The 13,944-nt window shown below is 45.4% G+C and overlaps 1 protein-coding gene across 1 annotated transcript in view; it reads left to right on the forward strand.

Annotated features, from left to right (window-relative positions):
* Nucleotides 1–12,998, forward strand: part of LOC147604537 (uncharacterized) — a 30,839-nt gene extending 17,841 nt beyond the window's left edge. The window contains exons 4-8 of the mRNA XM_086794877.1: nt 7,411–7,515; nt 7,616–7,720; nt 11,020–11,187; nt 12,155–12,394; nt 12,496–12,998. Of these exons, the coding sequence (XP_086651003.1) occupies nt 7,411–7,515; nt 7,616–7,720; nt 11,020–11,187; nt 12,155–12,394; nt 12,496–12,735 (858 nt within the window). The 3' untranslated portion in view covers nt 12,736–12,998. The remainder of the gene's footprint in view (nt 1–7,410; nt 7,516–7,615; nt 7,721–11,019; nt 11,188–12,154; nt 12,395–12,495) is intronic.
* Nucleotides 12,999–13,944: the final 946 nt, after the last annotated feature.

Raw genomic sequence — 13,944 nt, forward strand, 5'->3', positions numbered from 1 at the left:
CATGTTCATGAGCCTCTAAGTCAGTTGAAGGGAACATGTCGTGTTTTTTGCTAATATTGGAGGACACGGACTGTTGAAAGCCATCCTAGCATCTCCACCTTAGCTCCGAAGAGGGTTTTGTTCGATATTCGAAGCTTCAGTGTGTGAACACTCCCTATGAGTGTATGTGCTTGAACACCTCTTAAAGGTGAATGTGTGCAAGTGTGTGAACAAGGGCTTATAGCCACTTAAGTGTTTGAGTGCAATGATGTCATTGAATAGAGTGTTGAGAGAAAGATATGGCATTTTGCCTATAAAAGCATTGTACCTTGTGAACTTCAAATCAATGAATACGAGCATTGCACTATTGTACGTGCAAATATAGCCTCTTGAGCTTTGTTTTCTTATCTCTCTACCCTTCTGTCATTACTGCACACATCATGTTTCAGTTTGAACCTCCATAGCTTAGGCTTTGTATCTGCTAGCCCTAAAGATACCCACAAATCCGTATGTGATGATAGCCAGATTTCAATTCTAGCTTATTGAAGATTACAGCATATGCTAGTGTCAGAATCGATCCAGCGGAAGTTTGAATACACGTAGAGAGAGAGAAGTTGACGCAGAGAGAGAGAGAGAAAAGTTGACGAACAACGCTTGACCTTGATTAGCAATGAATAGATGATTAGATACAATAGTGGGCATGGGTATATATACCCTCAAAATGGAAATGGCCGACTTAGTTAGTTACGACTTTATTTCCACATGAGATACTCACTTTAACACCCTCTCTGTAGCTCATAGTGGACATAGATGAAGAAACCAAGTTGATGTAGATGCAACCATGGACACCTCAGTACCGGCCGGATACCGAATACACCTCGGAAAATGCACCAAACAACATGTCTCCTCAAGAAAATGCCATCTTGAGCTTTAGCTGCCACATAGAATAATGAATTGCAGACAACTCCACATCCATGATCCCCCATTCGTTGAACTGAGAACACATCACGTCCAAAAATCTCTGAATGCTTGAACTGTCACACACGACGCCCAAAATTCTGCTACACAATGAACAAGGAACTCATCCCATCCATAGTCTACTACCAATGAACTACGAACACATCACGTCCATAGATTTGTCAAGCTGTTCCATGCCAGATGCATGTGCCTTGAACTCCGACACACGGGTCCAAATCACCAAAACGGGAGCACAGACTGCCCCTCTCTGCCACTCACATGCCTCTCTCTGGCTGAAGCACGTGGTAGCATCCATCCACCAAGCTAGAATGCTGGAGCATGTGCCAGTGAAGTCCTCGCCACACCGGCAGACGCCGTAGCATCCCTCTTAGAATCACTGTCCCTGTCATCCTCGTCAGCTTTGCCTTTGCCTTTGTCATTTGTCGAGCCTTGAGCTTTAGCTTTGGATGTGCAATCCCGAGCCAAATGCCGTCCACAATATGAGAAGCCCAATGCCTCATTAGGCATCTCAGTGTTGCTTGCCATGATGACAAGCCACACAAGTGAAGTGGGAGGGTTTCATCTAGTTGAAGGACCTTCTTGGATGCCTGGCAACAATCTGTAAAGTGTTGATGTCGATGATCTCAAGGACGAAACTATCAAAATAGACACGATATCCTTTCTCTGTAATCTAAAAAACTGAGAGGAGATTACTAGAGATCTTGGGAATATGAAGCACATACCGAATGGTAGAAGGCTAGCCTAAGGAAGAGTTAAGTTGCACATTACCAACCGAGGAGCCCCCAAGTTGGAAGCATCACCAATGGACACCATCGAAGAGCTAGGATGAATCTCATAGAATGGTCATGTCAGGAGTCTCGCTTTCCGCACTTATAACAACGGCTCCTAGACTTCTTATTGGATTCCGATGCAGCATGTGCCGATTCTACATCCTTCGGAACCCGAATCTTGCCTTGGGAAATGAGCACTGCTTCCTCCTCAATGAGAAAAGAGCTGAGATCATCAAATTCCAGCTTTTCCTTCGTGACTTGTAAGCGTAATGCCCTCGAGACCATCTCGTACTCCTCAGGCAACTTCGTAAGAACCAAGGCAGCTAACTGGGTACTAGTTAATGCACTATTCATAGCCGATAACTGATCATGGATAACCTTTGCCTTCATTAGAAGTGACTGCATAGAGGTCCCGGTTTCAAACTTGATGGAAAACAACTGGCCGAGAAGGGTTACTGCTCGCATTGTTGAGTCTCGATCAAACATTCCTGCAAGCTTTGACCACATTTCCTTGGCAGTCTTTAAAGTCTGAATGGCAGGGGAAATTTCCTTGGTGAGAGATTCTGCAATCGCCGACATCGCCTTCGCATTGTGGGCATCCCAATCCACAAGAGATTTGAGAAACTCCTCCTCCTAAAGACGTGTGAACTGATTGCTATCCCTTCGGGGACGTTCCTCCGAGCCATCAACAATGTCCCATAAGCCTTTTCTGCTAAACCACAGCCTCATGATCAAATTCCAATGCGCATAGTTGTCGCCATTCAGTTTGTCGTCCTTGCTCGAACACGGGAGTCCCATCTCGAAAACTCCGTCCACCTCTTCTCAGTCGACCCGGTCTGCCTGCTCCAAAGTTTGCCAAGCACAGAGAGCAGTAGTGTTTTAAGAAACGCTGGGCAGGGCGTGCTCCGATCACAATCGAGCCAAGAGGCAGTTGTCCAGCTCAGCGCTGGGTATGGTAATGTCCCCGAAAACGTAACATCTGCAGTCCCCGCCAAGAAAAAAACACTCCTTGCTGCCCAGAATATCCCACCACCAGCCGACTACCATCCAGCCGCTTCAACCGGTCGCCAACACCTTCACCTCAACCGGCCGCCAACACCTTCGCTATTGTGCTCTGCCACTTCGCTATTGTGCTCTGCCACGCTGAAACGCTGCAGCAGCCACCTTCTCCAACTCCTCCGTGTGCCCAAGAATCAACGAGCACTCAGCTCTGATACCATGTCAGAATCGATCCAGCGGAAGTTTGAATACACGTAGAGAGAGAGAAGTTGACGCAGAGAGAGAGAGAGAAAAGTTGACGAACAACGCTTGACCTTGATTAGCAATGAATAGATGATTAGATACAATAGTGGGCATGGGTATATATACCCTCAAAATGGAAATGGCCGACTTAGTTAGTTACGACTTTATTTCCACATGAGATACTCACTTTAACAGCTAGTTGATCTAGTTGATCGTTGATGTGAGAAAGAAGAAACTTGTTCCTGATATTGAGTGCTTGATAATCCACACACAAGTGCATACTCCCATTCCTCTTCTTGATGAAAATTATTGGAGCTCCAAATAGTGATGAAACTTGGTCTTAACAAACCTTTGGCCAACATCTCCTCTAATTGTTACTTGAGCTTTGTTAGATCAAGTCTACTGAGCCCTTGAGGAGGTTTGGCATTTGAAATAAGACTAACGTGTTGATCCCCAAGCATGGCAGGTGGCAACTCCAAGCTGAAGTGGTGACCACCCTGCTCCAAAAATGGCTTCCAATCTTCTCTAAACATCCCCAAACTGTTATATTTTATGGCTTCACAGACAAGCACAACTATAACCGCCTGGTTGAGTGGAGATTCCGAGTTGTTTATAGCAATGAGAGCTCTTCTTAATGGAGAATTCAACATAGGATTACCACCATTCATGGACATACATAAGGCACGCCCCCATTATGCGATGGAAACACCTCAAGTCATGCCCAAACACAATGATGGCTTATGCCCTCTCTGCTCTACATAGATCTTGTTTTGTTTTGGGCTCTTCTTCATTGGTTGCATCAACATCGGAGGAAGAGGTTGCATTGGTAGTCCTCTTCACCGAACTCCACAGATTTTCTTTCATCAAATGAAACTTTATCTTCATTTTCCAGGTGTGGAAATTTTGGCCATTAAACTGTGCTTGCCGGCTGCACAGGGAGGCATTTTGCTGATTCTTTCTTTGGCTGTGGAAGCCCTAGAGCGCTTTGCTCCTCTCTGTGCAAGCTGCTGTGTGGGATACCTGGGCCTTTGGCAAAGGCACAAGTGCCTGCTGCTGCTTCCCCGCTCTTGTAATGTGCAGAGCTTTGCCCTTTTTGCAGTTGCTTCTCCCCCTCTTCCTCTTGGGCAAATCTTGATTTGCTCTTCGGTGCCAGTGCTAAAAACTCAAAGCTATATTTGAAAATCACTTTCTTTGAGTTGCAAGTGAAGACAGGAGAATCTCTTGCTGCACATATCAACAAAATCAGGAGTCTCATGACTCAACTCAGTCTCTAGTAACTGAAGACGATGTATGAACATGTGAGAGCTCATAGTTGCAGAGAAAATAGAAGATTTTCACTTCATGCCCTGAAAAATTATGGTTTTCTAAATTATGGTTTCCAAACATGCATGCCCTCGAGCTAATGTAGCTGCTGCTGCCTCCTTCAGGGAGAAACGTGGTCCTGTGAAAGTAACTCCCAAGTAGACATATGACCTGACGTACTCAACCGGCTCCCCTCGGAAAGTGAAATGAGGCTCTAATCTCGTCACCCATGCTTGTGTGGTGTTAAACACCATAAACTTGGTTTTCCCAAGGTTCACTGTCAGATCTCTATCCGCACAAAATGCCTGTAATGCATCCAGATGTCTTTGTAATCCCTCCGGAGAGTCTGAGATTAGAACAATATCATCAGGATATAACAAGATGGGTATCAACACCCTGTTAGGCATGCCCCTGGGCCTCCCAATCTGTCTACATAATTGGAGACCACATTAATGTACAGTCCAAAGAGGGTGGGCAATAGTGAGCATCCCTGCTTCACCTCTATCGTGCTGGTCACCATATCGGATAGTCCGACTAGAGCTCCGACTCTGCCTGTCACACAGACTCATACAAAGCATATATCCCCCACTGCATATCCTCAGGTACCTCAATGTCATGCAATCTGTGCATAAGCCTAGCACGTGGTGCAGTATCGAAGGCTTTGCTGAAGTCCACAAAGCAGCAATATATCCTTCTCTTCTGTGCCCTGCCCTCTTCAATAAGTGGCCGCAGTGTCAATATGTGATCCAAGGTAGTAAATCCTCTCATGAAGCGAGCCTATCCCTGTGCTCGATGACCATGCCTCTGCCCAGCGGCTCAGCTCCGACTCCAATATAGAGCCATATAGTTTGGCCAAGTAATGACCAATCATGATCGTCCTTTAGTTGCCTCGTACCATGGGGTCCCCACTCTTAAAGAGTGGTACAATGATATGCTCTGTCCAGCTTGTCGGGAAACCTTCACAAATGGCACGATTAAACATATGTACGATCAGCGGAGCCAAAGTGTCGCGCGCATATGAGAAGTGCTCTCCAACTAGCCCATTATGATCCTGTGCCTTTCCATTTTGTAACTTGTCTATTGCATCTAGCACCATCCTCATAGTAAAAAAGGTGCTGCTAGCCTGTCTAGCTCCTAGTGGAGGGGGGGGTGGAGGGCTGTCCTGGTGCATCATATAGCTCTCTAGCATAAGCATGCCATGCCTCCGGTGCAGTAATCGGAGTACCAGGCTGTCTCTCCTGAAACATCCTCCATGCCCTCTTGTTGTCCTTCCCCTGGAAGAGTTGGTAGATCTCCTCCTCTAACTTAGTCATGTAGGCTCGTTTCTTCCTCCACACAAGGCGCCAAAAGATCATCCTGGCCTGTCCATGCGTGTGAGTCCCAATGGCAATCTCACGCTGTAGCTGTGCTCGTGTCTCACGACACTCATCATCATACCAACTGTTCTGTGGGGCTCGTTTCTTCCTCCACACTCCTCTAACTTAGTCATGTAGGCTCGTTTCTTCCTCCACACAAGGGGCCGAAAGATCATCCTGGCCTGTCTATGCGTGTGAGTCCCAATGGCAATCTCACGCTGTAGCTGTGCTCGTGTCTCACGACACTCATCATCATACCAACTGTTCTGTGGGGCAATGCTGCGGGGGGGGGGGAGGGATCATAGTGCAGGGAAACTCATATGAGGTGGATGCATGTAGTACACCTGCCAATCCTCTCGTAATCTCGCCAGAGGGCTATGCGGGTCTAAAGCAAACAAGTCATCAGATATTGCATCTCAGTAAACCCCAACTGTCTCACGTGTAAACTGATACCTCGGGTACCTGGGTAGATGAGTGGCTGGCCCATCTCTCGGGGATCTACCTACTCGTGTGAAACTCGGGTATGCATGATCGGTTGCTATGCCAATGAGCCGACTGGAAATCGTGAAACCCCGCACATCAGGTATCAATGAAGGAGATCCCATCAAGTAGTCCACTGTGCTCGCTCCCCCTTTAGAGTTCCAGTGTGTGAGAGCATCTGATCCTTGCCATCTCAATAGGCCATTGTATATGACCAACCCAAGTGCACTCCCGAGTGTGAGGAAATGCCTTCCATAATCTGTAATAATCTGTAATCTTCCCCTCATCCTGTGCTGATCTCTGCAACCCTACATCCTCTGCCATGATCTCCGGGTACATAGCCTCCTGAGTATCATACAACACTGTCTGCTCTGTGCCTGTATGTGCATTAAAGTCTCCCAATAGTAATATGTCTCCCATGCTGGCAAACCTCATGATATCATAATATAGTGGCATATAGGGTGACTCTCCCTTTTTCTACACTATGAATATGTTGAAACTCAGCTATCTCTCGCTCCATCTCTTGCTTGCGTTTTGCATTAGGTTGCTCCAGGACAAGTGTTTAAGGCTTAAAGAAGACTCCTACAGCTTCCGCATGTGACATCTGGCCACCATGCTCATGCTTATTATGTTCTTGCAAACAAACTATATGTGGTCTCTTCATATATACATAATCCCATAAACATCTCCATTTATGAGGATGGCAAATACCTTGTACATTATAGGTAACCCACTTTATTGGAAGCATCTTATGTACATGACAGAGAAATGAGGGGATTTAACTCTCATCCATATTTGCATTTCCCCCCGGATCCCGCAATACATTCCAAATAACATCTCACACACACACACACACACACACACACACACACACACAGTACAAAAAACCAAAGGGTCAGATTTTCAGGTGTAAGATCTCTATTTGGCCAATAGATAAAAGAAAGGGAGGACACAACATTTCAGGTGCAAGATCTCTATTTGGCCAATAGATATCAATGTATCTCCTCGGCATTTATGACTTCATTTAGATACTGTACATCCACCACGTGTAGTGGAGCACTCCTGACTCTGGAGGATCTTTCGGATCTGAAGCTATCGTGCCACTTGAGAGAGAGAGAGAGAGAGAGAGAGAGAGAGAGAGAGAGAGAGAGAGAGAGAATTCTAAATTAAAATTTATGTTTTCTGTTACATAACTAAGCAAACAAGACATGTCTCATAGTCCTGTTTGTACAAAGGCGAGCCAAAAATTTCTGCCTGGCATATGATATGACCACCTTTCTTCTGACAGATCTCAGTGTCTACAGCTGAAGGACATGATCAAGAGCCTTGAGAACTGTAGAAAAAGATGGGAGAATGATGGAAACTACTTGCAAGCATCAATTGTAGCCAAACAACTTCAAGCTTTAAAGGTTGAATCACCTCTCTTTTCAAAGCCTATTTCTAGGAAGTTAAGATGAAAACTTGTGCTGAAGACGCTAATGAAGTGTCCTGTATTGTCACGTTTCACAGATATTCCTAGAAAACAAGAAGAGGACAACCATTATGGAGACACATGTCAAGGAAAAAGAAGCTGCTGAAGCTGCATACAAGGCTGAGCTTGTTGAAAAGAATAGGGTAATTACGCTCTCTGCACCCGTGCACTTGTGTGTGAGCGCGGCATACAAGGCTGCGTTTGTTGACAAGAGAGGGTAATTGCAGCATGCACGAGTGTGGGTGTGAGTGTTTGTCCGTGCGTGTGTGTTTGCGTGTGCCCGCACTCTTGCACGCTTGTCTAGGGTTGAAGCTTTCTTATTTTTGTACTCTTTCTTCACCACGCTTTTAAGATATCTCCTTCATTTCAGTTCATGACATTTCCAAACATAGTTATGGGAAACGGGAATAGGGAAACAAAAACGGAGAAACATTTGAGAGCTGAAATGTGGGAATGCCATGTCAGCAAGGGAGGAGGCGAAAAAGCATGTATTTGTAAAGGAATAGGAGAGTAGGAGAAAAAAGAAAAAAGAAAAAAAAAACAGCTATTCTTGAGAATAGCTGATTTGAGCCTCTCAGCTGTTTCCATTTTTTTAACACATTGTGTTTCGGCCTTTTCAGCAGTTTCTTCCTTGCCATTTGAAGTATTTCTCCCCATTAATGATCGAAATGCGTTGCTGTCACATGCATCCTGCACTTGGATGCTGTGAACGTACTACACCAACTCAAGTGCAAGGCCCTAAGGCTGGACACTAGGCATATTGGGAGCCCTTGTCCAAGGACGAGTCACCAGTGTACCGCCAAGGAGTAGTCAAGTCATGCCCGTCTGCACAAGTCAGTGTTGTGCCCGTCTTGCACTCATTTGTAACCCTCTTGTATGATGTAATGCGTCGTGTCGTCCTGGGCACTTATTAGGCCAGTGGTCGGGGGCCCATTGTCAGGTTAGAGTCAAATGTGTAGGTCCTGGTATGTGCAAACCCTTTTACAAGGCACTAGCAATACCATAAGTGAGTTTGGATACCCACAGCCATGGGCAAGGGGGCCTAATGTGTAGGCGCATGAAGAAAAAGCACAAAAAGGGCTTTTTCTCACCCACAGCCAGGCAAAGCGCCTTGTCGGCCTGCTTTATCCCAATCAGCCAGCTCCTTATAGGGTGTGTCCAGTCCCTACAGCCACATCTCATCATTCTTGCATACCATAAAGTTGATACAACTGCTAGAAGGCAGCCCTCAGCCCTAAACACAAGTACCAGAGGTCAACAAGCAGTCCCAAATCAGCATTGAAGAGCAAACACAGGTCTACATAGGACAGCCTGCAGAAGCTGAAAACGCAAGTCAACAAACTGTCCAGCATAGACTAAACATGAGCCAGCATTCAGCTCTATACACCAGCCTTCTGCAAGTCTTTTGGTCAGTATATTCAGGGTTTGACAGCCCACAAGGTTAGTCCTTTACTTCACACACCTATGGGTGGGAGTCCTTCTGAGGGTTATTGGGGCCCAATCCTGTTTACTCTTCTCTCTCTCTCTCTCTCTCTCTCTCTCTCTCAAATCAGTTTGAAGATCTCTGCATTGTCAAGTAAAAGATTCTTTAACCTTCCTCATGTAACAGTTGTAGACCTTGGCACACCTTGAAATGGAAGAAACTACCCAAAAACCCAGTGTTTTGGGCATTTCCCATAATCTTTGTTATCTATTTCATGCAGAGAAATGCTGCAAATCAGGAAAATTTTTTAACTCTTAAGTTGGGCTATGCATTATTTGTAGTAAGATTGAGATTTCAAGGGCATATCTACGTTAACAAACCTTGCAAAGACAAATCTCATAATCTTGTGATGGTGTATTGCTCCACTTCATCAGTTATTGTGACAATCGGCGTATATCGGTTGTGGCTAGCTGTCAACACATCCCAAGGGAAAAGCGGCAAACCCCAAATGGTTTTATTTCCCCAGAGTAGATCTTTCTAATTGTCAAAAAGAAAGAGTCTGCACAGCACAGTCTTCAACCCTCAAAAGAGGAAACAAGCTACAAGAAACCCTCATATGAGGTTAATTACACCAGAAGAACGAGAGGAGGGAGAACTCCGTCCTTTGGGATTGCTTGAAGGCACAGCAAGCATGCTGGGGGATTCTCCATTAGCACTCTCCACTTCATCATGTGTGGTGTGATTGCATGGGCCATGGAGGTGCAATCCATTCTACTGTACGAGGAAGATTGCACAGGTCTTGCCTTTTAGTTCACACACTTACTAATCTCAGCGATCCCTGCCTCCTCAATCCCGGTGCCCCAGTGGACCACCAAGACCTGGGTCAGCCAGTGGTGGGAGCTCATTAGCAGCATTGCCACCTGGCACATCTGGCGAGCCTGATGCACCAAGGCTATCGACAGTTCCGATATCCGCCTGTGAAAACTGTCTGCTCCATATGGACAAATATCATTCACACACTCCGGTGGAAGTGCCCCACTTGGACTGTCTGCTCCAGCTGGACAAATATCATTCACATGCTCGACAGTTCCGATATCCCGCCTGTGAAAACTGTCTGCTCCATCCGGACAAGTATCATTCACACGCTCTGGTGGAAGTGCCTCACTCGGACTATCTGCTCCAGCTGGACAAGTATCATTCACATGCTCTGGTGAAAACACCTCACTGGTGACTTGGACCGTATGCAGCAACAACGAGAAACCTTCTTGCGCACTTGGAGCCTGGGCTCCTCTTCACTCAGGGGGACTCTGAACTTTTTTGGTGACAATCCCCGAATGTGCCCACCCACAAAACAACCACCCCAAACTCCCCCCCCCCCCCACGCCGACTCTTTGAGGGTGCCGCAATGACTGCATGAAGCCTGGAATGGCTAATCATGTGCCTACTACAGGGGAACAAATGGACCATTCCTCACCAAACCTGCTTTGCCTGTGGGCAATCCCAAAGGCAATGGGGCTGCAACTCTTGGAGGGGCCACGTGACTGCATGAAGCTGGTGGCCTGCAATGGCTAACGGTGTGCCTGCCCACCATAGACCTATGGTGAGCATATAGCCAAAGGAAGAAGGTAATCATCCGAGGCTGAAAAGTATCCCAAAGCTGATGCCAATGGTCTGAGAGAAAAATGAGAGAGACCGTGGGCTTGCCAGAAGATGGCGGCAGAATACCGTCTTTCATATCGGTTGTTTGCCAAGGGACATCATATTTCTATGTGAAACCCGAAAAACCTTGGAATGAAAAAAACCTCGAGATGATTCTTGTGATTATGCCTGGCAAAGGTGAGCTTTTTTTTTCTAGAAATATTATAATTCAACCAATCTGTACTGTAAAACCTGTTTGGATATTCAAGTGGTCTGAAGTCCAATTTTCTAACTGGAATGTATACTGCTTATTAAGGGTTCTTGTATGCGCATATGATGAAATTCCCATTTTTGATACAATAAATGCACCTTCAACTGCAGCTTTGGGGTGAGAGGTTCAAGGTTTTCCAGAATGAAGTCATACAGCATGCTCAGTTTTTGAAACAACAACATGCTATTGGGTTGCAAAATTTCAGGAGTAAAATGGATTTGAGAACTCCAAAAAAGCCACAATTATCTCGAGAGCTTCTCAATGAAAGGAAAGTCCAGGTATATATTAAAACGTAACTTCCATCATCCATCAGTATTTTCGAAAAGCATGAGCATCACTTTTGTGCAATGCGTAAGAGTTGATTTGGCAAAGATGACTGCATGTGTGGTTGGTTGAAGCAGGCAGTCCAATAGGATGGCTATGGAGTGCTCGTGGCATGGGAATCTTCTTGGCTCACATAGGCAAGCTCTGCCATGTTAGCCATGTAGATGACAGGAAGATGGCTTAAGTTCTTGTTCTACTGCATGACTTAGGATGGATTACCTCAGGGAGGATAAGTGTCCGGTTTCCTCACTCGTGATGACTATGCTGATGGAAACAGAGTGAGAACCCAGTATTGATACATTTTTCCAGTCCATCAAAGGCTGGTCGCTGGATACAGAACATTGTCACCCTTCAGCATAGGGGCCCATCGTAATCACTGACCATGGATGGACAGGCAATCTGTCATGTAATCTTGCCGTCCCACCGTACCCACAGCATTAACGTGTACCTTGATGAAAAAAGTATCATTTTGGGATTGTGTGTGGGTTGCTTTGCAAGTAAGTGGGTATGGGCTGTGTTACAGTGCAGAGGATACTTCTACTACGCTTGGTTTGGGTCATTCAACTGGCAGGTCCCATGTTGTGGCCAAAGCCTTTTCCAGCTGAGCATTCCCAGCATGGAAGGAGAGCAGATGCCCACAAAAGTGAGTGTATGCGTGCATCAAAGCACACACCCAACCCACTGCGTCTGGTGGAGATTGAACCCACAACTTGCAGTTTTCAATCCTCACCAACCTGGCCACTCATATGCTCAGGATAGAGCACAGCTTCCTAGGTTGATATTTAAAATTTTTGCAGTTTTTAGGTTCCGGACGGCCGGAAAAGTGACCCTGACGCGTGCGATCTTTAGCAACCCAACAACCTAAACCTATCCTTGGCGCGCTTCACAGCATCTTATGAAACACGTATTGTTCATTTTCAGACGTTCCTTGGGAAGCAAGGTAAATATTTAGAAGCACAGAAAGTAAAGAGACATGCAGACCGTAAAGAGATGAAAGAGCTCCAAGCAACTCTTGCAGCCTACCATGCTGAGGTTGGACTCAAGGAGCAAGCGTTGAGGGCAAAACAACAAACGGAAATGGCAATCCTGCTCCAGCGTGCAGCACAAACACGGGATGAGCTCAGGAAGAACAAAGACAGAGACCTCAAGTGTTGCTCCCAGGCATCCTCTTAAACTATTCAATGCACTGTCATCCCCTTGAAATGTACCAACACTTTTTTGTGATTCATAAACATAATTTGTGTTGTTTGTGAAACATGCAGCGCCACAAGAACATACTAAGGGACCTGGAAGCTTTGCACAAACAAGAGCAGCTCAAACATGAGCACAAAATGCAGAAGATAGTGCGGGAGTTCCGGGCTTTAGGTGGAGAAATGAGGGACCTAACCCATGCCATGGAAACGTTGGTTGTGCCCACTTTATCGGAGTTTGGTGGGGTGGAAGAGTCTGCCTCTTCAATTTTGGAGGTGCAGTGTCTAAATATTGGAGGCTTGCAAAACTGACTCAAGAAAAGATTCCAATGCATATACAAGAACTTTGGGATAGAACCCCCAAGTGTAGAGGTTCTGTATGTGTCACCATGTGGGGATAGAGCCAAGGCTTTGAATGCTGGATGATCCATGGTCTTCCACAAAGGAGGGATAACGTTTGTATTGTGGGTTGCTGCATGCCTCTGCATATTTGTGAGTATTCAAGTGTAGTTGTTCATAATCCGAAGCTGTTTGTATTTATTCGAATGGGAATGCCATCAATATGACGTTGTGTATTCTTATGTACCTTCATTTATGCTAATCCCAAATGGGGATATCCCTCGGTAATAATTGTTTTACACTTCCTATATAATGTACTTGCATGTTACCTCTCTCTCTCTCTCTCTCTCTCTCTCTCTCTCTCCCCCTCTCTTTCTCGTGATAGAAAATATATTACCAAAATTACTTTTCAAATGGCCACATGGTTGCCATGTGATGTACTAGCTTTCCCTCACTAATTACTCCGAACCACAGGTGTAGCTCGGAGTACCCTTATCCAATTCATAGCCGTGTCATTCTCCACCAAATGACTTGACCGCAAGAAAGAGACTTGTCACAATAGTAACCCTTTTATACGACCTATGTGAGTTGTAATACCAACTTTTGCATCAAATATGAAGGCATTTCTAGTTAACCCCAAACCTGTCCACTTGAAAAAATGAAAGAAAACTGAATGTTCTGGGTTATCTGGTCCATTCATAATCTTGCCAAAAATCCAGTCTCCAACTTTTACGGGCTTACCTGTCTATGGAGTCCATACGTGAGAAAGAAAATTCTACACTTTCTTTTTGCCACCGGACATGAAATGAATAGATGCGTACATATTTCCAAGCATGTAGTACAAAACACACAATTGCCAGAAGCAATCCGTCACTTTCGTAACTGGTTTTCTAATGGTAGGCTTCCAACTAGCGTGCGCCATCGGAACACCTTTCCTTGATATGGAATCTTAGGCCACTAGCCCTGTAAGATTACTTTCTTCCACTAGGTTCTACTCTTCTTGATATTCTGTACTCTATTAGCCTTCGCAGTGATCCAACGCTTATCTTCCACCATCATATGGTACACTTGATTTGTTATACGTTGGACAATGTCTTGAGGCTTTCTAAATGCTCAATCTAACTAAGGTTGTTGATCCTCCAACTGAGGAATATCACCAAATGGTGTAACTGCTTACCTCGC

This window comes from Cibotium barometz, chromosome 61 (assembly GCF_041138505.1).
Source record: "Cibotium barometz isolate CiBa-2024 chromosome 61, ASM4113850v1, whole genome shotgun sequence".
Taxonomy (NCBI): Eukaryota; Viridiplantae; Streptophyta; class Polypodiopsida; order Cyatheales; family Cibotiaceae; genus Cibotium; species Cibotium barometz.